Raw genomic sequence first — 26,542 nt, forward strand, 5'->3', positions numbered from 1 at the left:
AACCACCTCATCTTTCTTTATTATTATATTCATAAAATGATTGGTTAATTGTGATTGAATATTTCTTTCTACAAAAAGTCTACGAGAGAAATTGGACCTCAGCCCGAAGAGCGCTTCCTTGGCTTAAAGGACGGAACTCCAGCGCACTGATTGAGCTAGCGAACTCCTATTTAAGTAAGACCAGGCCAGCTGTAAATAAAGCAAACAAAAGATTCGTGGTTTATACCATTGACAGAAATTGGCCAGTTTCCTACAGTTGACCGATACAGCTCGACCGATTGATCTATAAGAGCGGTAAGAGAGGATATTTACAAGGAGGGGAAGCGGTATCGAACAAGAAGAGCTGGAAGGGCAGTCAAAATATCAAGATAGGCATCTTTGCCGGTTAAAGTCCTTTCTCTTGTGATTCTTTCGGCGCCTTGACTTGCTTCTCAACAGCTCCCAAGAATCTCAAAGCTCCTATGTGGCTAGACTCTTCATCCTAGACCTTCACTTGCTTCCTTCTCTGTATAGCAGCTTGTAGAGCAGATAGAGAGCTTTTATGTGGGCAGTCATTTACCCTATGAGGTCCATTACATAGGAAGCAGGTTAAAGGTTTAAGTCAGTAGCCTGTGGGATAAAACGGCCTTGGCATGAATGCACCGGTTGAAGGGGCAGGCTTGGAGGATGCAACGTGTCTCTTACGTTGGTAGTTCTCTTCTCCACGCCACTTGAACTTGAAAATTTAGACTCAGCTCCCCCCGTCTCTCAGTGTGGCCCCGTTGGTCTTTGTTCTTTCCCGCACCGCTCCCTCTGCCCTATCAGCTACTGCTGCAGAAGCCATGGCCATTTGTGCAGGCCTTAATTTGGCTGCTGACCTTCAGCTCCCAGTGTTCACTTTTGAGTCGGATTTGCAATCGCTCATTCATGCTATCTCTGGGTCATCTTCATTTCAATGATTGGTCTACAACTCCTTTTCTTCATCATCTTCATTTCTTACTACCTTCTTTTTCTTCAATTAGCTGGTTTTGGATCAGCAGAAATGCCGATCGTGCGGCGGATTATCTTGTATCGTTGGCTTACAAGAGGATTCTTCGGCTACTGAGATGTTCCTCTCCTTTCAGTCGAGTTGCTTCGCTCCTCTCCCGTTGGTCGATATTCCGCCTCTCCTTGGCAGTCCGAAGAGAAATAAGACGGCATGCTGACACTAACCGAAAGGGCTTGCCCATCAAAAGAAGGTCATTTAAAGCCCTTGAAAACGTAATGCGGTGTTTTTCCTAGGCCGGTAAAAATGAAAGTTCCTGGAAAGTTTTCATACCATAGTAAGAAAGCTGTCCCTTGGAAGTACAATTAACCAACCGAGCGAGTCCCAAAGAGAATTTCCCGCTACCCCACATCGATGTTCTGGTGGACAAGACTTCAGGACATTCAATGGGTTATATTACCACACATATTATGACTACGCATATTGAAAGAATAGCTTGTAAGAATCCGCTGTTAGCCTTTCGGAATAGAATAGGCTTTTTGTAAAGGATCGATCTTGATGCCTATTGGCACATATGACCATTCCCACGAGCAGAGAGATCCGAAGCAACTTTGATGGGGTTGTTCTCGAATCCTTGGACAAATCCGCTAGAAAGGACTTTTGAATGTCCAGAAGATCAATTGACACAGAAGATTGGATCAATGTCCCATCCACTAAGACTGCTACCAATGAATAAGAAATTCCTAGTTTCAAAGGTTCGTAGCCTTTGCCTTTTCTTTTAAAATTCAATTTCTTTATTACAACTTCTTCTTGTAAGAATCAAGGAACTTGTCATCTATCGGTTGCAAGAATAATCTTCGTTGCAGATGAAACAGTGGGCAAACCCGATCATATAAAGGCTATGGCAAGCAAGGCAACATGAAACTAAAGCAAGTAGAAGAAAGACCACATCGTCAACCGGGATTAGGATGGATGGGACCGATCTTGTGAACTAAGCTCCTATGCTCTTATGTACCGGTCAAAGATAACACATTTTCTAATTCGCACTATCGCACTAAAGGGTCGTCAACCACTTCAGTAGGGGCACGATCAGTTCAGGAGATTGGGCGATAAGACCATCCGGAGGTAAGGGAGAAGGAGGTCGAATTGGGTGAAGAAACTTCTGAGACAGGAGAGGAAGAGTGGCGGAGGTTGAAGCGCTTATATCACAGTAGTAGTAGCACTATGATTGGGTCCCACAGCAGCCGTAGCGGCATTGGCCTTTCTTTCTGTTGGAGCATGTGTGGTATGAGATGCCGGGAGAATGCCTAGGGGAATTTTTGCTATACAGATATAGCTCTTGGCTCGGCCTCGGTCTATTATGGAAAAAAAGAGATGGAAAAGGCTTTAAGGAAGGCTCAAGTCAATCAAGTAGAAAGAACGAAAGCAGCTCGGCACTTGATCAAATAGCTCCGGGAGGTGTACTTTCTCAATCCTCCCTAAAGAAAGGAGATAACTCCGATTCCTCGGTCCCATCAGAATATCCCTATTGGTAAGTAGAGTAGATTCTAAGCCATGCGAATATAGTATTGATAAAAGAAAAATAATTGGGCGGTTCCGCGGTCATGTACTCCTGACGGTATACACATTCTCAGATGTTATGGCCAAATCTTGAACAAGATGAACTCTCCTAAGAAAACACATATTTCTTCGCCCCAAACCATAAAAAGCATTCCCCGGAAGCGCCGAGTGGCCATAGAATTGCTTTCCTTGTCCCTGTGAATCAGTTACATGAGCATCTCTTCCCGGCGGAAGTGGTTGGCAATATCAGGCTAAGTCTCCGACTCGGTTCAACCTATATGATATAGAAGATCCTAAAATCTGTATGTTTCTAGAGATCCGAAAAAAGTGCTAGGAAATATTCCAATAAATGCACACACAGGGCCAGGTCCTAGTCCTAGATCAGATTATGCCTTCAGTGGATGTTACTAATTCTTCCTCAACAGGAACTAATCGATCAACAACGGATGCAAACTCAAAAATTTAAGACATGAGAAGGGGAATAAGCAGCGCTCTTGGCTGCCATAGTTGTTGTACGAGGTTGAATCAGAAGAGGACACATCAAATAGGCTCTGGGACTGATGACGTTCCGGCACGAGGTGGGATTATTGAGCCTTCCTTGTTGGAAGCTCTCTTTGTCGCAATATAGACAGCTACTGCTAGGCTCTTAGATGGGGCCGGGATTTCACGTCGACTCTATGCCTTCCCGGCTTGCTTTCTTGGACCCAATAACTTTTGTCAACCGGGGGAGCCGAAGGGGGGTCATCTTTTTCTTTCACTCTCGTTACAAGAAGTCTATTGGAATTCAATAAGTTTTGTTGGAATGTGGTCAGAAGCCCTTTCCAAACCGTTCTAACCCCATGGGAATCCCGTGATTAAAGCAGGTTAAATGCCCTTATTTAGCATTTGGTGAAAGGGAAGATAGACTCTATCTCTGCCCATCCATTCTGATGCTTCTTTTAAGACACAACAATTCTAAGCGGGACTTTCAAATCCTAACTTTTGTGAAGGTTTGGAGGAAGAATCTTAGTCCGGGGACGGAACCATCCATTCATCCGACTCACTGAGATGCTACTCGCAACGTGGGCTTACGGTGCCTCCCTCTTGCCTTAAGCGACTACTAGTGAGCTTTTGAATAATTTAATAGCTATGCGCCTCTATCTTATACCTTCATCGCTTATTTCCACCCCGCAATAAATAAAGAAAGACTTGACGGAAGGGCATACATAGAAAGTATCCCACACCTTATGTATCTTGTTTGAATGATTGGAACTCCTTGCTGAAAATGCTGCCTTATTGAACGTGTGCCTAGACCGTCTCAACTGCTAAATCTCATAACCCGTTCCCAAGCCTTAGACTAGTTTACTGGTCTCCTCTTCTCTCGGTCTAAACAGCTAACCGGGATGAGAACAAGTAACTATATTTCAGAAGTTCTCGATGCTGGTCGAATCTCTTGCACATGGCAGAGTCATATAGATGAGTTACATAGGAGCGTAGCAGATCCTAATTAAGGAGCATTGGTGGATGGACGCCAGGGTTTGAGGTGAGGCTACCTTGGGAGAGTCCTATCAGGATGGACATGGTTTGGGTAAGGCTGGGATGAGAGACAATCCATAGAGCTATGATTCTTTTGTGACTTCCACCTTTCGAGTTAAGAGCACCGTCTTCTTCATCTGCACCTTCAATCTGGTACGACCGCCTTCTAGTAGACAGTGGAGGGATGAATTCTTATCAAGGTATTCTCATTGCTTTGCTACTGGATATTTCATTTATTAATTAATTCATTCCAAGCTTCATTCAATTATCTGTCTCGAAAAGCTGAATTTTAATAGGTGTTCAGTTCACAAGCTTCACCCAAATGATTTCACTCAAATAGGTGTGTGACTCTATCAAAGGATGGAACAGAACTCCAGTTAGCTCTAGATTCTCCTAGTTGTGGATTTTACCATATGGTAAGGTTGGTCCATTGTTATTTCACGTAGCTACCTTCAATAGGTGTCCCCGACTGAGCTTAAAAACCAGCCTGGTGGGCATGCGCCGGGCTAGTCTCCTGTTCGAATAGGTTTTGGGTAAGCAGAATTTAGGTGAGTTGTTGAAATCCGCTTTGCGCAAGCTTTCCCGGCATTTTTTGATGACATTCATTTATATGTCTGTCAAATATACTTTTTGTAAGGTTCGACTTAAAACGGATAAGAGGAATTCTCTTCATGGCTTACTGGAAATTCGGCTAACTCTTCCCTTTAGAGTGAGCTTTGAACGTTCTTAGCGAAACTCTCGGCGATTGAAGGGCGGCAGCAGCGGTTCATCAAGTAGCAGCTCACCAATCTATTTTATGATCAATCAATCCCCTCGTGGGTGCAGGAGAAAGCGAAGCGTAAGCGTTATTGGAAAGGTAGTGGGCGCTGATTAATAAGTGGGCTTGTGGTTCTAGCAGATTGTTACTTGCTCATAAACATAAATTTTCTGTTATGCATGAGACTTCGGCGAAAGTTTTGTGGAAGAAATTGGAAGACCGGTATGCTCAAGAGTGCTGAAAATAGGTTTCACCTAAAGAGACGGCTCTTTCGGTTTCATTTTCGGCAAGGTATTTCTATGATTGAACACAAAACTGATTTCAATAAGATACTTGCGGATTTGGCTAATTTAGATGTGAGAATTTCTGATGAGGATAAAGCTTTGTCTTTGCTAAATTCTCTTCCTGACGAGTATGAACATTTGATTACAACTTTGTTGCATGGAAAGAATGATGTGGAATTTGATGATGTGTGTAATGCATTGGTGAATATTGAGTGTCGAAAGAAAGAGAAGCAATTACAAAATGCGAATGTGTCAGGTGAAGCACTTGTAGTAAGGGGTAGAACTCATGAGAGGAACCCCAGTGAAAAAAGAGGTAAATTTTGTTCCAAGTCAAGAGGTCAATTCCCTGCAAAAGATGAGTGTGCCTTTTGTTGCGTATTGGAAGAAAGATTGTCCCAAGATGAAGACTAGAGACAAAAAAGGTTCTGAAGTGAATGTTGTCAGAGATGGTGATGATGAAGACTTTGATTTTGCATTGAGTTGTTCATCAGTCTTTGAAGATTTTGAAGAAGATGAGATTGAGTTTGCTTTGGCTAGTTCATCTGCAGTTGGCTATTCTGAGAAGTGTATCATGGATGTAGGTTGTTTTCATCATATGTGTCCTAACAGGGAGTGGTTCTCTACTTTCAAGGAATTGAATGGTAAAGTAGTATTGATGGGAGATAACAGTCCTTGTAGAACACAAGGGATTGGCACAATTCGTCTCAAGATGCATAATGGAGGAGTCAGAGAGTTAACAAATGTTCGGTATGTTCCGAAGTTGAAGAAAAATCTTATCTGTTTTGGAACTTTATATTCAAATGGTTACACAGTTACACTTTAAAATAGTGTTGCTAAAGTTGTCTCTGGTTCACTTGTGGTGATGAGAGGTGAAAAGTGTAAGAACTTTTTTTTTTCTACAAAGAAGTAGAGGGACAGGTGAAACAGCAATATCTGAGACTACAGATGATGATGCAGACACTACCAGATTATGGCATATGCGTTGCTGGTGAGAAAGCAATGCAGGAATTGGTGAAGCAAGGTTTGTTGAAAGATGCAAAGACTTGACATTTGATGAGGCTGTTATGGTTAATCAGAAGAAGCAGAAAGATTCTCAAGAGCAGAGAATGACCATAGAGAGTTTGAAGCAGGTGGAGTTCAAGGAAAATGGTGATGAAGCTCTAGTTGATCCAGTGAGTCTTACAGTTGATTCAGATGATTCAATTAATGAGGACATAAGTATTGAAGCAGAGGCTCCAACCCAAGAGCCTACACAGCAAGGTGGACCTATTGCAACTACAAAGAAAAAAATAAACGCTCGAAAGCCAGCTTGGCTAAGTGATATGGTGACTTATGCACTTCCAGTTACTGAAGAAAAAATTCCTACTACCTATGAAGAAGCTGTCATACATGCAGATAGTGTAGAGTGTGAAAAAGCTATGTCCTAAAACTATCCCTTGATTAACCATGAAATGGTATTTTTCCCAATTAAGCACAAGGTTAGTTTCTACACACCTTTTGAATATTAACTCTAAGTTCTCTAAGCATGCATCAAAGTCTTTTCCATAAACACTAAAATCATCCATAAAGACCTCAATGATATTTTCGATAAAGTCAGAGAAAATAGCAAGCATACATCGCTGAAATGTACCTGGTGCGTTGCACAACCCAAAGGGCATGCGTCCATAGGCAAAAGTGTCAAATGGACATGTAAATGTCGTCTTCTCTTGATCTTCCGGATGAATGCATATTTGGTTCTAGCCACTATACCCATCTAGAAAACAAAAGAACTCGTGCCCAGCTAATCTTTCCAACATCTGATCCATGAATGGCAAAGGCATGTGATCTTTGCATGTTGTAGCATTGAGCTTCCTATAATCAATACACATCCTATGACCGGTCACCAATCTCTGGGGTACTAACTCATTTGCCTCATTTTTCACAACAGTTACTGACACGACCCACCCCAAAATATAACCTCATACCTAAGATAGGTCGTGCGGGGACTACTGACAAAGGGGCCTATCCAGAAAAATTTCGGCATAGCCTCCCTTGAAAGTAGCCAACCCAACCTGCAAGAAAACTGCACTTCTAACAATAACCAACAGTATTCAACTTCCACAACAATTAATTCATCTTAGTTATACAACTTAAATCCAACCTCTTAAACATCAGAAAATCATCCAAACAAATTCAGAGTATCAGAGCAACTAAACGTCATAAAAGAAAATAGACGACTTGTAGGCTAAACAAGTAACCTACAGTCTGGCAGTCTGCGGAAGGGAACGCTGCCTCACGGTAGCTATAGAACGTCTGTAAGCCTGCGAACTGGGCATTTAAAACGAAGGGCCCAGGGGAAAGCATTAAAACAAATACGATAGAGTGAGTGGACAAAATAAACATCAATAAATAAATAATAATATTTATACTTCCCCATTTTCCTTTTTATAAAACCGAATTCAATGCATGCACGCTTTAATTAAAGCTTTCAAAAATATAAATGTAGATATACTCATAAAACTCGGACTAGACCCCGCTAGTCACATAATCTCCTTGAGATTATTAATAGAAAGCCAACTAGTCCCGCTAGTCAAATAATCTTACTGAAACTGAATCGGAAAAGTGGACTAGCCCCGCTAGTCAAAAAGAATCATAAATATCAATAAATGGATTGACTAGCCTCGCTAGTCAATATGGAATCAGGAATGCCATACCAAATGCCCCTCGGGCCAGAATATATATATATGTGTCAAATCTCAAGTGCTCAATACCGTCACGTCACATTCACGGAGAGGGTATTGAATTGTCATGTTAGTGCCGGCTAAATCCCTCGCCCCCCGGGCGGCATCGCCTCTCAGGCGGAATCATCAACTCATATGCTAGCATAATCATCTCCCGGTATGGCCTCAGAAAATAAAAAAGTGCACTAGCCCCGCTAGTCACAGGATAACAAATGAGTGTAAACACCGAAAAAAAGCACAGTATTCTTATCCGTTGATCATACCTCCCTTATAAGACTCAAGGAGAGGATACCGGATTAAGAATGGATATGATTCCGTTGATCGTGCCCCCTTTAAATAATTAAAGGAGAGGATACCGGAATAAAATAAAATCATTCTTATCCGTTGATCATACCTCCTTTAAATAATTAAAGGAAAGGATATTGGATTAAGAATAGATAGAACAGGTACGATCCCCCCACCGTACGTATAAATCTCAAAATACAAATATCACAAATTTCGAGAAACCCCATTCCCGAATAAAATCCACAATTTTCAATTAAATAGAATAAGGCGTTATAAATATATATATCCAAGACAATTAACTATCATTTCAAAGCAATTAAATCGTATAACCCAAATTACGTAAATAAATACTCATGCATGCATTTAATTCAAAATAAAAGTCCACTCATAGTAACCGGGCTAAGCCGAGGGTCGATTTGAGGTTTCCTCGCCTCGAGTCTCCTCACCTCCTGTTGCAGAGACAAAAAGAATTAATTACCGCAAGCCAGTAATATTTAATAAACGAAAACAATAACCCTCACTCGCCCAAAACCGTTAACGCTTACGCCAAAAATTCCTCAACTCCACTAACAACCTCCGTACATTCTCCACAATATTCTAACATCCTAATACCGCGAGTTCCCCAATTCACGGGTCGAACCACAACCTAAATACGGATAAAATACGGAATATAAACGCCCAAACTATCCCACAACTCCTCCAAAAATTCCACAAATATTCCTACAACATCCTCAACCATCATAAGGCTTAAAAACGCCATCAGAAACTCTCCGGCATGGTGGCAGCCGCCCCTAGCGCCGCAGCAAGTGGCGGCCGGCCGGCCAAAATCCGACCACCACCAATGGCTACCAAAATTCACCACCACAATCCAATTAACATTCCTAACAACTTCCTAGCTCACATAAACAATCAATTCAACTCTAAATCATCCAATTAAACAGAAATCAAAAACCCCCAAATCAAGAACCCTAAAATCAATTTCGTCGATTCGATCACTTACCCTTCGAATTAGTTCAATTCTTTTGGAGGGTTTTCTGCGCACATCACAAGCTTCAAGATGACCTAAGAAGTTCTACCTATGGTGACCGGACGTGCGAGTTCCGGCGAAAGAGAAAAGAAGGCAGCCGTACCTTCTCGGCGTCGTACCTCCCAAACGGCGGAGCTAAGGGTTGTGCTACCCACCCAGATCGATCGACGACCCTCCAAGCTTCAAGATGAGACCAGTGCGGCGACTTGCAGTGGCCGGACGGCGGAGAACCGTCGCTGCTACAGTGACAAGTCAGGGGGGGTTCGGCTCGGGAAAAAAATCGCTGCACTCCCCCTTTTTTTTTCCTCTTTCCAAAAATGAAAACTTACCCTTCCCTATATATAAAAACTCCCCTGTGAACAGTAACTTCCGAAATTGGCGTTTCTTCGACGAAACACTTTTACGAGGATATCCGAACTTCAAAATATTAAAATCGGATTTCGGTTACGAACGTGCCAAAAATCCGAACGATAATACTAATTTACGAAACTAAAAGATTCGGGTCGTGACAATTCTCTCCCACTTAATAACATTTCGTCCTCGAAATTAAATACCTGCTATTGAAATAGATGGGGGTACTATTGCCTGAATTGATGCTCCGGCTCCCAAGTAGCCTCTTCCAATTTGTGACTCGTCCACAAGACCTTAACCAACGGAATGGTCTTATTTCTCAACACTTGCTCCTTCCGATCAAGAATTTGGATTGGTTCTTCCACATAAGTCAAGTCCTTCTTCAGACTAACGGGTTATTCTTGCAATACATGAGAAGGGTCTGCAACATACCTCCGCATCATAGGCACATGAAACACATCATGAATTCTAGATAACTCAGGAGGTAGGTCTAATCGGTAAGCCACTAGGCCTACCTGCTCCATGACCACATAAGGACCGATGTATCTTGGGCTCAACTTCCCACGCTTTCCAAATCGAACCACACCTTTCCAAGGTGAAAGCTTCAGGAATCGGTTGCCTACTTTGAACTCCAAATCTCTCCTACGGTTATCTGCATAACTCTTCTATCTGCTTTGTGCTGTCTTTAGTCTATCTCGTATCACTGTGATATCCACATTTGTATTAAAAATAACATCTGGTCCATCAAACTCTCTTTCTCCCACTTCATTCCAACATAAAGGCGTGCGACACTGCCTCCCATATAAGGCTTCATAAGGGGCCATTCCAATACTCGAATGATAACTATTGTTGTAAGAAAATTCCATCAATAATAGCTTCTCATCCCAAGTCCCCCGAACTGCATTGCACAAGATCTCAACATATCTTCTAGGGTCTGAATGGTCCTTTCTGACTGTCCATGAGTTTGAGGATGAAAAGCCGTGCCGAATTTCAGTTGAGTTCCCAATGCTGTTTTTAATCCTCTCCAAAATCTGGAAGCAAAACGTGGGTCTCGATCAGATACAATGGATTCAGGCACACCATGAAGTCGTACAATCTCATCCACATACAAACCCACCAATTTCTCTAAGTTGGATTTCTTATTCACCGGCAAAAAGTGTGCGGACTTAGTGAGTCTATCCACAATCACCCAAATGCCATCATGTCCACTCCGCGTACGGGGTAGCCCAAAGACAAAGTCCATGGTGATGTGATCCCACTTCCACACCGGAATTTCCAAAGGCTGTAGCAACCCTGCTGGGTTCTGTCTCTCAGCCTTCACTTGTTGACAAATCAGGCACCTACTCACATAAGCTACAATCTCTCTCTTCATATTAGGCCACCAATAATGCTCCTTAAGGGTTCGGTACATCTTCGTATTTCCTGGATGCATGGCATAAGCATAACTGTGACCTTCCTCTAAACTCTCCTGCTTAAGCCCTTCATTTCTTTTAGGTACACACAACCTATTTTGAAACATTAATGTCCCATCCTTCCTAACCCAGAAATTTCCTTGCAAACCACCCAATACTCGCTCTCTCAACCGGCAAATAGAGGGATCCTGGAGTTGTGCTTCCCGTACCTTGTCAATCAACACTGGCCTTACGTGGAAACTAGCTATCAAAGCTCTTACGTCGTAAACAGACAAGTCAACACCAGTAGCCCGTAACTCAAATAGAAGAGGAACCCGAACCATCCTCAAATGTGACAAGTTAGCTGATGGCTTGCGGCTAAGAGCATCCGCCACAACATTAGCCTTCCCTGGATGGTACTCAATAGTACAGTCATAATCTTTAATCAGCTCCATCCACCTCCTTTGCCTCAAATTTAATTGTTTTTGGGTGAACACATACCAGAGACTCTTGTGATTAGTAAATATTTGACACTTTGCCCCATAAAGATAGTGTCTCCACAACTTGAGTGATAACACCACTGCAGCAAGTTCCAAGTCATGAGATTTCAACTGTCGGGAAGCGTAAGCAATTACGTTACCATGTTGCATCAGCACACATCCCAATCCTTGTCTAAAAGCATCACTGAAGATCACATACTCGCCACTATCATCAGGTAATGCTAAGACAGGAGCACAAGTTAAACGATTTTTCAGTTCTTGAAAACTTTGCTCACATTCGTCAGACCAAACAAACTTCAGCCCCTTTCGGGTCAATTTGGTGAGAGGACCCGCTATCCTGGAAAAATCTTGAACAAAACGCCGATAATAGCCTGCCAAACCCAAGAAACTCCGGATCTCAATCACACTAGTAGGTCTTTCCCACTTGGAAACTGCTTCCACCTTATGGGGATCCACACTAATCCCGCTAGCTGACACAATATGACCCAAAAATCCCACACTCTCAAGCCAAAATTCACACTTGCTAAATTTTGCATAGAGTTGCGCATCCCTCAAGGTTTGAAGGACTAACCTTAAGTGTTTGGCATGCAATTTTAAACTCTTCGAATAGACCAAAATATCATCGATGAACACGATCACAAAACGGTCAAGATAGGACCGAAACACCCGATTCATAAGATCCATGAAAGCAGCAAGTGCATTGGTCAAACCAAACGGCATCACCACAAACTCATAATGTCTGTAACGGGACCGAAAAGCAGTTTTGGCTATGTCTGAATCCCTAATGCGCAACTGATGGTACCCTGACCACAAATCAATCTTAGAGAAAACTGTAGCTCCCCTCAATTGGTCAAACAGATCATCAATACGTGGCAAGGGATACCTATTTTTCACCGTCACATGATTCAACTTCCGATAATCAATACATAGCCTCAAGGTGCCATCCTTCTTCTTAACGAACAACACCGGGGCACCCCATGGCGACAAACTAGGTGGGATGAATCCCTTATCTACTAATTCATGTAGTTGAGTCTTTAACTCCCTTAATTCTGCAGGAGCCATCCTGTAAGGTGCTTGGGAAATGGGAGCCGTTAGTGGAAGTAGCTCAATCGTGAAGTCTATATCCCTTACAGGAGGCAAACCAGGTGACTCATCAGGGAAAATATCAACAAAATCGCTTACTACGGGAATATCCCCTATCTCCAGGGTATGCACTTTAGTATTCACAACATGTCCTAAAAATGCCTGAAATCCCTTGTCCAATAGTTTTCTGGTAGCAACCGCTGAGATTATACAATGTGGAATAGTGCTCATTTCCCCATGAAAAGAGATTTCAGTCAATCCAGGGCTATTGAATACCACCAACTTACGAAAACAATCTACCAACGCTCTATGGACTTCCAAGAAATCCATCCCCAGGATTACATCAAACTCCACAATTTCTAATGGAATAAGATCCGCTAGTAGACACTGTTCACTTATCCACACCCCACAACCCTTAAACACCCACTGAATCTTCATCATCTCGCCCGAGGGTAAAGCCACATACCATTCACCCAGAAGTGGTGAGGACGGCACATTAGCGTGCAGTGCAAATCTACTAGACATAAACGAATGTATAGCACCAGGATCAATTAAAGTAAAAGCAGGCTGACCAAAAATAATTAACGTACCAATGATGACATCCGGTGAAGTGCGACCGTCACGTCGAGTCATAGCGTGCAGTCTGGCATGAGTCATAGGGCGCCCTCTCTGGCCCCGACCCTGCTGTACACCACCCCTAGTAGCGGAACTGGCTCGAGTACCACTGCTAGATGCACCACCTGACATCTGACCAAAAGACTGTTGAGAAGGAGGTGCCATCCCTCGAGACAACTGCGGGCAATCCCTTTTTAAATGGCCATGCTGCCCGCACTGAAAACAACCTGTGGACTGAAACTGTCCTGACTGGAAGGACTGACTCCCACTATTACCAACAAATCCTCCCCCACTATTTTGAGAGTGGCAGAAAGATCGCCTGGCTGACAGTCCACCATTTCCACCATATCCTCCCGTACTGTTCCGGGAATGACTAAAAGAGCGTCTACCCGATAGCCCACTAACCAACCTCCCATGACCTCTCCCCCGGGGATGGGCTGTGGAACCAGAACTACCAACACTCCCCGCCGAGGACCCTGAACCTGATGAGGATGTAGCCCTCTTAGAATGACCCTGGCTAGGACCGCCATACTCACGAGGTCTGCCACTTGAAGCCAACCTAGTCTCAATATTCATAGCTGTAGTCACTGCCTGAAGAAAAGTAGGGTAAACATTACCGGTTATCCTATCAGCATAAACTTCTCCCAATCCCTCAATAAACATCGCAATCTTGCTTGCCTCGTCCTGAAACAGGTGGGGAAGATGATAGGCCATAGTAGTAAACCTCAGCTCAAACTCTATCACACTCTCTCTGTCACCTTTACTCAAACTCAGAAATTCCTGCTGCAACCGATGGTGATGAGCCTGGCCAAAGAACTGAGCAAAGAAATAGGTCTTAAACTGCTCCCAGGTCATCACACCATCGTTCCCGTGCTCAACCCTAACACCACTCCACCAATGGTAAGGAGTCCTGTCTAGAAAAGTCACTGCCATGCTCACCCTTTGGTTCAAAAGAACCCCGGCATCAACAAATGCCCTCTCCATGCGAGATATCCACTCATGAGTATCCATAGCACCTTGACTTCCCTGAAACTCATAAGTTCCTGCTTCCACAACATCTTTCCTTCTAACCCCCGTGTGGTGGCCAGGCATCCGGTCCGAGACTCGCCTAAGAAGGCGCTCAAAAGTGCCAAGCAATCCGCCTACATTACTACCTTCCCCCTCCTCGGGACGGTTCACAGGTCACCTACGCGGAGGCATACTAGTACCTGTGGATCAAATCAGAGTTAGCAATCACGAATAATGAGGGATTGCCACACATCCATCCCTGAAAATTACTAAGTGTCACTAACAAAAGAGTAACACAACGGAAACGTAAGAAGGGACCCTAAGCTCTGATACCAACTAACACGACCCACCTAAAAATATAACCTAATACTTAGGATAGGTCGTGTGAGGACTACTGACAAAGGGGCCTATCCAGAAAAATTTTGGCATAGCCTCCCTTGAAAGTAGCCAACCTAACCTGCAAGAAAACTGCACTTCTAACAATAACCAACAATATTCAACTTCCACAACAATTAATTCATCTTAGTTATACAACTTAAATCCAACCTCTTAAACATCAGAAAATCATCCAAACAAATTCAGAGTATCAGAGCAACTAAATGTCATAAAAGAAAATAGACGACTTGTAGGCTAAACAGGTAACCTACAGTCTGGCAGTCGGCGGAAAGGAACGCTGCCTCACGGTAGCTATAGAACGTCTGTAAGCCTGCGAACTGGGCATTTAAAACGAACGGCCCAGGAGAAAGCATTAAACCAAATACGTTAGAGTGAGTGGACAAAATCAACATCAATAAATAAATAATAATATTTATACTTCCCCATTTTCCTTTTTATAAAACCGAATTCAATGCATGCACACTTTAATCAAAGCTTTCAAAAATATAAATGTAGATATACTCATAAAACTCGGACTAGACCCCGCTAGTCACATAATCTCCTTGAGATTATTAATAGAAAGCCGACTAGCCCCGCTAGTCGAATAATCTTACTGAAACTGAATCGGAAAAGTGGACTAGCCCCGCTAGTCAAAAAGAATCATAAATATCAATAAATGGATTGACTAGCCTCGCTAGTCAATATGGAATCAGGAATGCCGTACCAAATGCCCCTCGGGCCAGAATATATATATATATATGTGTGTCAAATCTCAAGTGCTCAATATCATCACGTCACGTTCACGGAGAGGGTATTGAGTCGTCATGTCAGTGCCGGCTAAAACCCTCGCCCCCCGGGCGGCATCGCCTCTCAGGCGGAATCATCAACTCATATGCTAGCGTAATCATCTCCCGGTATGGCCTCAGAAAATAAATAAGTGCACTAGCCCCGCTAGTCACAGGATAACAAATGAGTGTAAACACCGAAAAAAGCACAGTATTCTTATCCGTTGATCATACCTCCCTTATAAGCCTCAAGGAGAGGATACCGGATTAAGAATGGATATGATTCCGTTGATCGTGCCCCCTTTAAATAATTAAAAGAGAGGATACCGGTGTAATAACCCTATTTTTTTTTCAAACAATATTTTGGTTTGATATAAATTCTATGAAGTTGTGAAATGTAATTAGAATGAATGTGATCGGTTGCGACGTTGTGAAACGAGAAACGGAAACGTTCTAGGAACGTTTAATTAGAAAAACGTTACGTTCCGCAACGTATATATCGACTTTTATTCCGTCGCTCGGTTGCGAAAACTTCCTTCACGAAAGTTGTAGAGCTCGTCGATACGAGTGCGTGGACATGTGACGCGTTCGAATCGGATGTCGGAGGTGAAAGTTATTAATGTCGGAAGTTAGTTTCCGTTTTTGAAAACAAGTATAAATAGGATAATTGTGTGATTAAGGTTTCCATTTCAGGAAACCCTTCTCTCTCTTTTCTCTCCGCCCCCCCTCTTTTTCTTTCTCTCTTTTCTCTCTTCCTCCCCGAGCTCTCTCCCTCTTCCACTCGGCTTCACCACCGATCTCCCTCCTCAGGGAGACGTGGCCCTCACCGCCGGTCTAGGAGGCGTCGCACCACCCCGCACAGGCGACCCCGAGGTCGACGCTCTCTCTCACACCACGCCGGAGCTCCACCAACGACGTTGATTTCTGCAAATTTTCCTCCGCCGTACCCAAGCCGTACGTATAAATCTCAAAATACAAATATCATAAATTTCGAGAAACCCCATTCCTAAATAAAATCCACAATTTTCAATTAAATCGAATAAGGCGTTATAAATATATATATCCATCACAATTAACTATCATTTCAAAGCAATTAAATCGTATAACGCCAAATTACGTAAATAAATACTCATGGATGCATTTAATTCAAAATAAAAGTCCACTCACAGTAACCGGGCTAAGCCAAGTGTCGATCTGAGGTTTCCTCGCCTCGAGTCTCCTCACCTCCTGTTGCAGAGACAAAAAGAATTAATTACCGCAACCAAGATCCAATTAACATTCCTAACAACTTCCTAGTTCACATAAACAACCAATTTCAACACTAAATCATCCAATTAAACATAAATGAAAACCCCCAAATCAAGAACCCTAAAAACAATTTCGTCGATTCGATCACTTACCTTTCGAATTAGTTCAATTATTTTGGAGGGTTTGCTGTGCACATCACAAGCTTCAAGATGAGCTAAGAAGTTCTACCTATGGTGGCCGGACGTGCGAGTTCCGGCGAAAGAGAAAAGAAGGCAGCCGTACCTTCTCGGCGTCGTACCTCCCAAACAGCGGAGCTAGGGGTTGTGCTACCCACCCAGATCGATCGGCGACCCTCCAAGCTTCAAGATAAGACCCGTGCGGCGACCTGTAGTGGTCGGACGGTGGAGAACCGTAGCTGCTACAGTGACAAGTCGGGGGGGGTTCGTCTCGGGGAAAAATCGCTGCACTCCCCCTTTTTTTTTCCTCTTTCCAAAAATGGAAACTTACCCTTCCCTATAAATAAAAACTCCCCCGTGAACAGTAACTTTCCGAAACTTGGCGTTTCTTTGACGAAACACTTTTACGAGGATATCCGAACTTCAAAATATTAAAATCGGATTTCGGTTACAAACGTGCCAAAAATTCGACGATAATACTAATTTACGAAACTAAAAGATTCGGGTCGTGACAGTTACCCCACTCTTCTTAGGCACAACTTGCACTGGCGAAATCCACCGACTGTCCGAGATAAGATAGATCACTCCACAATCAAGCTGCTTGATCACCTCATCTTTCACGATTTTCATCATTGGTGGGTGCAATCTCCTCTGAGCATCACTTGTATGCTTGGCGCCATCCTCTAATAGTATCCTATGAACACAAGTTGTAGGGCTGATTCCCTTGATATCCGCCAAATACCATCCAATAGCAGTCTTGTTTCTCTTAAGCACATCAATCAATCTAGCTTCCTGCTGCTCACTCAGCGTTGATGACACAATAACTGGTAGAGTATCATCCTTTCCAAGGGACACATACTTCAAATGATCTGGAAGCTCCTTCATATCTAATTTTGGGGGCTGAACCACAGATGGTAACAATTTGTTAGTGGAAATGGGAATTGACAAGAAAGAGGGATACTTTTTGTATGGTTGAGCTTCAAGCTGACAAAGAATTTCGAAAATCTTGGGCTCACGATCAGCCCACTCCTCTCTTGGGACACGGTCCCCATGCTTGTCAAATCCGGCCCCTTGCTCCATAGCTAATTGCAATGCTTCCAACGATTCTGACATAACCTGTGCAATAGAATCAACAACATCAATAGAAAAGCACGAGTTAAGGTCAGAAACTAGGTACTTCATAGCCTCAAAAACGTTGAAGCTGATAACTTCTCCATCAAATTCCATTGATAAACTCTCATTTGCCACATCGATACATGTCTTAGCAGTTCTCATGAACGGTCTCCCCAAAAGCAATGGAGTTGTCTCCAAGGGTGATACCTCCATGTCTAGCACATAAAACTCTGCAGGGAAAATCAAGTGACTGACCTACACAAGGACATCCTCAACATACCCCTTAGGGTATTTGTTAGATCGATCAGCTAATTGAATAATCACGTTATCATTCTTTAAGGGTCCTAATCCTAGTGATTGATAAACATAATAAGGCATAACATTTATTGAAGCACCTAGATCAATCATAACATTTTCAAATAACGTGTTACCAATTTTGCATGGGACATAGAAACTTTCCGGGTCCTTCATCTTAGGGGGTAGCGTCTTTTGGATGACAGCTGAAACTGTCCCATTCATCTTCACTACCTTCTCATCCCAAGTCTTTCTTCTTGAAGTGCAAAGCTCCTTTAGAAATTTAGCATACTTTGGAATTTGCTTGATACACTCCAACATTGGAAGGTTAACTTCCACCTTTCTAAAGACTTCCAACACCTCCTCCTCAGATTTATCCTTCTTGCTCTTTGCAAACCTCGAAGGGAAAGGTACACACGAAACAAGATTAGTTTTAACTAAATCACTTGAGTTAGAAATTGTACCTTTGGGTGCATCATGGGACGGCACCATCTCCTTCTCGGAGGTAGCTGGATCTTTCTCCAAGTCAATCTTCAAGGCAATTTCGTCACTTTCTTGGTCATGGGCCGTATGGGCCTTCTTTACAACATTTTGGCTCTCTTTAAGCTCGAGCCCACTCCTTGTCATGATAGCTTGGGCTTGCTCATTCCTTGGGTTTGGTATGACACCACTCGGCAGCTTCCCTTGCTCAGAAAATCGGCCCATGAAGTCCACTACCTGGCCCATATGCATTTTCAGCTCTGCAATATCCTTGTTATTTGCTTGTTGACCCACCACCAAAGTTTGCGTAACGGTGTTCAACTGACTTGCCCAGCAGCTAAAGATTTCAACATTTCATCATAGTTTGGAGCAGCAACCACGTTTGGAGGTGGTACATTGAGTAGTGGAGCTTGTGGTCTAAACAAACCAGCTGGACGAGGCCCAAATTGCATAGCATTCTGATGTGCCCTTAGTACATTCTCATTGTAGGCCAGGATTGTAGGTGTTTGAAAATGGATTATACCTCTGACCTCCTTGATAACCAAGGGCATTGACTTCTTCATACCCTCCACATGAAGCAACTTGAGGACACTGATCAGTAGGGTGCCCATCCGTACATATTCCACATACTTGAACTCTACTAGTCTTCATGAAATGGCTCATCATCTTGGACAACTTGTCGACCTTGTCCTCTAGAGCAGAGTTCGAACTAGAGTGAGTCTCATGCACCTGCCATGTAGCACTTGCAGATGTCCCAAACTGTTGGTTGTTCATTGCTCTCATCTCCAAAAGATCTTTCGCCACTACATTGCTCTTGTCCAAAAATGAACCACCACCAGCTGAATCAAGGAACTCTCTTTCCATTTGTAGAAGGCCTTCATAAAAGTATTGAAGCAATAGACCTTCCCTTATTCCAAGAGCTGGACATGATGCTACAAGAGACTTGAATCTCTCATAGTAGTTGTAAAATGACTCATCAAGCCCTTGCTTTATACCAGTAATCTGTTTCCTTATGTGAGTAAGTCTTGAAGATGGGAAATATTTAGACAGGAATTCGTTCACCATGGTAGTCTAAGAAGTGATCCTACCAGCTGACACCTCAAATAACCATTTCTGAGCACGGTCCTCCAATGAGTAAGGAAATGCTCTCATCTTCACAATCTGAATGTCTGCTCCTCTTGGGCACATAGTCTCACAGTTGAATTGGAACAGGGTGAGATGTTGATTAGGATCCTCACTAGAAGTCCATGAAACTTGGGCAAATGGTGCAGAAATCCACTCTTCAAAACGAAATCACTAGTCTTTCCCTCCTCCGGGACAGTGTACGCAATGTTAGAGGGCGTTGTCCCACCAATTGCTCCAAGGGAAACACCTCAAGATACAATAACTCCAAGTCTCCACGTTCCATGGACTGAATAGCAGGTTGCACCTTCGACTCAAAAATAAATATATGGACATCAGCTTTCTCAATCTTAAACCCTCTGAAGAGCGGCATGGTCTTCAGAATTTTGTATGTGACCTCCATACGATTATGATTATGCTTTAGAACCGGCAACACAATGCACCTAAGATGAAACGCAGGGCTGTCCCTCTCTGGAAACATGTTGTCTTCACGAAACGCAAACACCTCCATTGCACACTTAAAAGTCTTCTTATGAATTGATTGAACCGAATGTGGTAGCCTTCCTCTCCTTATGAACTTGTGAATTTTCAGAAAAAGGATGAACAATTATGTTGAAACCGTGCTCTCTATATATAGAGCAATCTCAATCCTTTTCCATAAGGTAGAAAGAAACCTACAAGGACATAGAAACCTTCTCCCACTCCTACTTGGAATCCAAATCCGAATGGGACTTCTCCATTGATGACACACGGCAATGGCTTTCCTACTTCAACTAGGACTTCTTTTCACAGCAACTTCCCTTCTCCTAACTCGCATAGGAATCCATCTCTCTCTACTTTGGAAATCCCAATCCGGATGGAAATCTCCTTCTTGATGACACACGGCCGCTTTCCTTGTTCGACTAGGAGTGTCATGGCCACTCCCCTCCTAATCCAACTAGGAATTGATCTTGTCATCACATTAATTAACTCCATGGATCCGTTAAACATTGGTGGTAGCTTCAACCTATTGGGGAATGTACACAAGCAAGAACATTAGTTGAAACTAATCCACATGAGTTAGAAAACTTACATTTGTCATGCACGGCATGATCAAGTTGGGACAAGGACACGGCATCCTTGTCTTTGGAAGGCACGGCCTTCTTTGGTGGTGGTATGAGAGTGTCGAACTCTCTCACTCTTCGTCGCATAAAAGAATACAAAAATCATACAAGAAACATATAAGGTTTCGTTCAAAAAGGTTTTCACAAAAGTTTTTCAATCAATTGCATACTTCTACACTCTTAAGTTGTCATTCAAACAATTAAATGATCGATTGATTCTAAGTTGCAAACCAAGGTGGACGTGCGGCCTAAGTTTAGATGCCTAGACACAAGTTTGAATCATTGTTTCAGAAGGCCGGATAGCTAATTCAGAGATAGTGAACATGGTAGGACTCATTTGTTGAACTACGGAGGGAAAGCCCTCTATCGACTCCATCACCGAGATGTATGTCAGTCAATAGTTCTCTGAGATCCAATTTTGGTCCCATGCACCAGGGTAATGAAAGAGCGTGCCCCTTACTCAGCTAGAAACAAACTTGGGTGTTAGACAAATCTCCAAGTGTTAATAAAAGCCGCCCTCAACCTCATGCAAAAACTTTGGAAGAAAACATGAGGGGTTAAGGCTAATATTAACAAAAGTGACTTTACCTATTCCGTTCGATTTACAACCTACAACAATCATTCACTCAATTATCAAAGCAACATCCTAAGATAAAATTACTATACGTTACAAGAAAATAAGATAAGAATATACAAATGTACAATATAAACAATGAATTCGACATTAAAAGATTTGGGATCCATCTTTATGGATCCCCGGCAACGGCGCCATTTGATGATTGCTCGATTACTCGACATCAATATTTAACCCTGTAAGCATCGTTAGTAGTATAAAGCAAGAGGATATCGTTCACAAACCGGGGATCCAGCCAGGGCTTAGGATCACATCAATTAACACGAATTCATAAAGATATAAAAAGTTGATATAGGTTTCGGATTGAATCATAAAAACAGTAAATAAAACCTAAACTAATATATACATGTGATCAACCAACCAACACATAAACAATCACCAAAACAATTCATACAAAGCTAACGAAAATCAAGTTCTAGTCCTCCTTTAAGAGTCATGCCGAGACACTATCATGAATAACTAAGGTTGGATCATGCAATTAGGGTCCTAAGCAGTAACCTAAACACATAGACACTTAACACATTCGATCCATTCCAAGCGGTCTTAATCGAAATCTAACATACTTATCCTACCATGCAACTTCAAAGCCACGCATATTGAATTCATTAAGCATGTCACCTACTTAACCCCCAATCATGCAATTTCGAAAATCACATAGAAAAGAATAAACATGTTCATAGCATAAGTCATAAATCCAACAATCTAAATATCATGCTACAAGCGTATGCATAACACATAGATACTTTCGAAATCATTCTAGAATAGATCACGGCAGAAACTAAAATCATAGAACTAAAAAACTAAAATCGATACTTTATATAATTTGAAACAAGTAACTATCTCATAGACTAAATCGAAACAAGTTTGCTTTACACAAATCGCATGCTCATCAAAGAACAAGAAAAACCAAAAACCGAAATATACATAGAGAGAATCATGGTTACACTTTATCAATCAAGCGATCTCACAAAGTATAGCCGTGACTTCTAGGGGATGAAACCTTCTTCACAATCGTACTTGAAGGCTATTGATTGGTGGAGAATGGTGGAATCGGTTTTAGGATTTCTTGGAAGGGTGAGGGATGAATTCGACAGAGCTATGGCTTGTGTTTGTGTGTAAGGTTGATGATCCATAAATGGGGAGGCTGAGCCTCTATATATAGGAGTCAATGAAGCCCTCTTGCCGTCCCAATTAGGAGACAGAATCCAATTGGGAAGCTGAAATCTTCTTTGATATGGATTTTGATTCATGTACTCCAAATCCAACTTGATGTAGGAAACCAAGTCCAATAGGGAGATCACAATAAGGGCTGCACGGCATCATCTCTTGGTCCAACTAGGGGTAGCTAGGCCGGCCTCCTCTTCTCCTTGTTCAACTTGAATATGATTTCCTTTTCTCACTAGGAATGCATCACGGCCTCTCTACTTCATTTCCAAATATGATTTGTCTTTCCTGAAAAGAATTCGACGATTAAGGAATAGGAAAGAATGAAAATAGGAAAGTAGAGTCCTAGTCGAGTAAGGAATTCTAGCTCAATAAGGAGTTCTAACACTTAGCACAATGTCATCATCAATTCATTCCAAATTCGAAATAGCTCTCCTTAGAATATAGAAATGACAAATATGAACATAAAACAACTAAATAAGAAGTAACAAAGGATAAGAATAGGGCATATATACATTAAGAACGTCACACTATGTGCTCCTATCAACAACCCCACACTTAGACTTTGCCAGTCCCTTAGTAAACACTAAAAAGGGAAATCAAAACATAAAACGAAAACAATACAACAAACACTAACGACACAACATTCTAATGCCTTCAACATTTTGTCTCAGAGATCTTCAAACTCATAGCATCAAGAATAACACTCAATCAAAATAGATATGATGAATTCAATGGTTAATAAACATGAGATTTCGTTTAACAAGAAGGACATGGCAGAAACAAAGGTGATATTAAGCTCGACATGTTCAAAACAAGTTCAAATTCAACTCACAAAGGATATGCACTCCAAATCTTTTCTCTCAAGAACATGGCATATGCTTAAAAGCTTTTCACACACGAGTTATGAACATAGTGAAATCGAAAACCTCATGAAAGATACCAATCATATGCACAAATGAACCCAAACCATAAGCTTACTCATGAAACAAACTCCACAGATCAAGAGCTACTCATTTTAAGAATCATGCGAATCTTTAGAAAAGTAATAGACTTAGGCTTGGCATGAATATATTTTTTAAGGTAAAGGAATCACAAAGGTCATCCTCAAGACTTAGCAGAGCAAAACATCCACCTTATGTCGCCATACTCCATAAAACAAGGGCCAAATATCATCATGTTGGACCCATCCTTCACTTTAAACATTGTGAAAACGAACAAAGGCTAAAGTATAACATTATTGAGCCTTCAACAAATACATCACAACTCCAAATTCACATAAACAAGATGTATGCCGAGATCATCATTGTTTTCATTTTTTTTCTCAAACCGTGTATATATACTTTTTCCTTCTTTTTCTCACGGCATCATTCATATTTTTTCCTCTTTCATACTCTTTTCATGGCATAACATATATACAATAGCATCACCCCAAACTTGAATCAAATCATCACTCCATATTAACACCAAGAATCGGCTCTGCCAAGCCTCAAAGACAAGGTAGAGATATAACTATACTAAGCAGGGATATAACATGTTGGTAATGAAAGAAAATGCTTAACGTAGGCTCAAAGGGGTTAACAACTAAGGTGTCCCAAGCAGGGCTCAAATATGGAATACGGCTTTTTGGCTTTAAGTGGTGGAAATCCTAAAAAGATCCAACAATCTTTTCCAAAATCAGAGTATATTATGACATAAAGTTTCGAAAGTTTCACAAAGTAAGTTCTAGCATTCTCTAGTTCATTGCAATTCTATGACATATGAATTGATCGAAATAGATGTAATGAGGTTATAAAGCCAAGAAACGATAGAATAAACTCTCCAAAGAAAGGCACATATATATGGCTCGAAACTCACTTAGGTTACATGAATTCAAACAAGTAAGGAACATGCTCATTCTGTACCTAAGTTTCAAAATCCTCATCTACTACATGTTCGTACAACATCTACACATCGATTAACCATCAAATAACAATTAAGTTCAATTCATTATCGTGATTATCTATCAACCATAAATTCAAAGATCAACTCATCCTAGACAGTTAAAGGCATACCTAGGACTCAAAACAAAAACAAAACAACTCAAAATCGAAAAACAAAATCTAAAATGACACTAAAAATCGAAAATCAAAACAACAAAAAACAACAAAATTGAAACACATAAGAATCAAACAATAGAATACAACGAATGATGTATACCCCACCCCACACTTAAAACTTACATTGCCCTCAATGTACAATATGAAAAGCAACGAAAATTTAAAAGAGATAAGGGATAGAAAATGCAAACACTCGTTGATGGCTCCTTCATTGGCTTAAGTTTAGAGTTTATAGCCTAGACTTCTTCATCTCCATTCACTAAAAGAATACGACATGGTCATCCTCCTCTTCATCAGAAGATATGATCATGGTGTCTCCATTATCCTCCTCATCTTCACTCGAGTCCGAATCACTGCTCTTATAGCTCGCATCTGATTCCACTTCTTCCTTCAAACTCGGATCTTCTTCTTCCTCTTCCTCATTGACACGGCTGTAAGACTCCACCTCTTCAATTGTAAGTTCTTTTCTCTCTTCCTTAGAGCTAGCACGAATCTCCTCTACAAGTTCCTTTAGCTCCCTATGCGACTTTGCTAATTCCAAAATCGATTGTTGCATTTCATTGATCATCTTGTCTCGGCAGTGCTCCGCTCTTGTAGGTGTATTCTTAACTCTAGCCGGTCTACCTTTCTTCTTCATGCCAACTAGAGGTTTCAAATAGTCTCGAGTGTTCCCATACTTCCATGCTTTCCTTCCATCCATCTCCACTCCCTTGAACCGAGAAGTACCACTCACCCTAGAGCATGACGTCGAAACCAAACTATCCCTTCTTTCTCCAAGTACTCCAATATGCATGATCCTATCTCCTACCTGAAGGTTCATGAAGCCTCTTGGTGAAAACGAATCAATATACTCTTGATAATCCCTTAACAGACCTTGGTAGAAAGTACTAGTCAACGCATGTTGGTTCATGTCATGGTCTAGCGGTGCTACTACTTCTTGAAATCTCATTAAGTACTTGTGGTAGGGCTCATCATCTTCTTGTCTGCATGCTTGAGTCATCTCTCTCATCCTTTCTCTTCTTGCCGTGAGCAAGAACTCCTTGAGGAATGCTTCTTGTAGCTCATCCCATGATCGGATGGAATTCTCTGGAATAGAGTGCAACCATTCTCTTGCTTTGTCAACTAGAGTGAAGGGAAACACCTCAAGATACAATAACTCCAAGTCTCCACGTTCCATGGACTGAATAGCTTGTTGCACCTTCGACTCAAAAAGAAATATATGGACATCAGCTTTCTCAATCTTAAACTCTCTGAAGAGTGGCATGGTCTTTAGAATCTTGTATGTGACCTCCATACGAGTATGATTATGCCTAGGAGCCGGCAACACAATGCACCTAGGATGAAACGCAGGGCTGTCCTTCTCTGGAAACATGTTCTCTTCACGAAATGCAAACACCTCCATTGCACACTTGAAAATCTTCTTGTGAATTAATTGAACCGAATGTGATAGCCTTTCTCTCCTTCTTATGAACTTGTGAATTTTCAGAAAAAGGATGAACAATTATGTTGAACCCGTGCTCTCAATCCTTTTCCATGAGGTAGAAAGAAACCTACAAGGACATGGAAATCTTCTCCAACTCCTTTTTGGAATCCAAATCCGAATGAGACTTCTTCATTCATGACACACGGCATGGCTTCTCCTACTTCAACTATGACTTCTTTTCACAGCAACTTCCCTTTCCTAACTCAACTAAGAATCCATCTCTCCCTCTACGTTGGAAATGCCAATCCGGATGGAAATCTCCTTCTTAATGACACACGCACGTTTTCCATGTTCGACTAGGAGTGTCATGGCCACTCCTCTCCTAATCTAATTAGGAATTGATCATGTCATCTCCATAATTTACTCTATGCATCCGTTAAACATTGGTGGTAGCTTCAACCTATTG

General features: G+C 41.9%; 1 protein-coding gene across 1 annotated transcript; it reads right to left on the reverse strand.

The window, feature by feature from the left end:
• Positions 1–9,669: 9,669 nt before the first annotated feature.
• Positions 9,670–19,596, reverse strand: LOC126787233 (uncharacterized). Its single transcript, XM_050513149.1, is given in 6 exon segments — positions 9,670–10,352; positions 10,355–14,160; positions 14,261–14,319; positions 18,205–18,448; positions 18,536–18,868; positions 19,055–19,596. Coding segments are annotated over 6 exon segments (5,667 nt in total).
• Positions 19,597–26,542: the final 6,946 nt, after the last annotated feature.

This window comes from Argentina anserina, chromosome 3 (genome assembly GCF_933775445.1).
Source record: "Argentina anserina chromosome 3, drPotAnse1.1, whole genome shotgun sequence".
NCBI classification, from domain to species: Eukaryota; Viridiplantae; Streptophyta; class Magnoliopsida; order Rosales; family Rosaceae; genus Argentina; species Argentina anserina.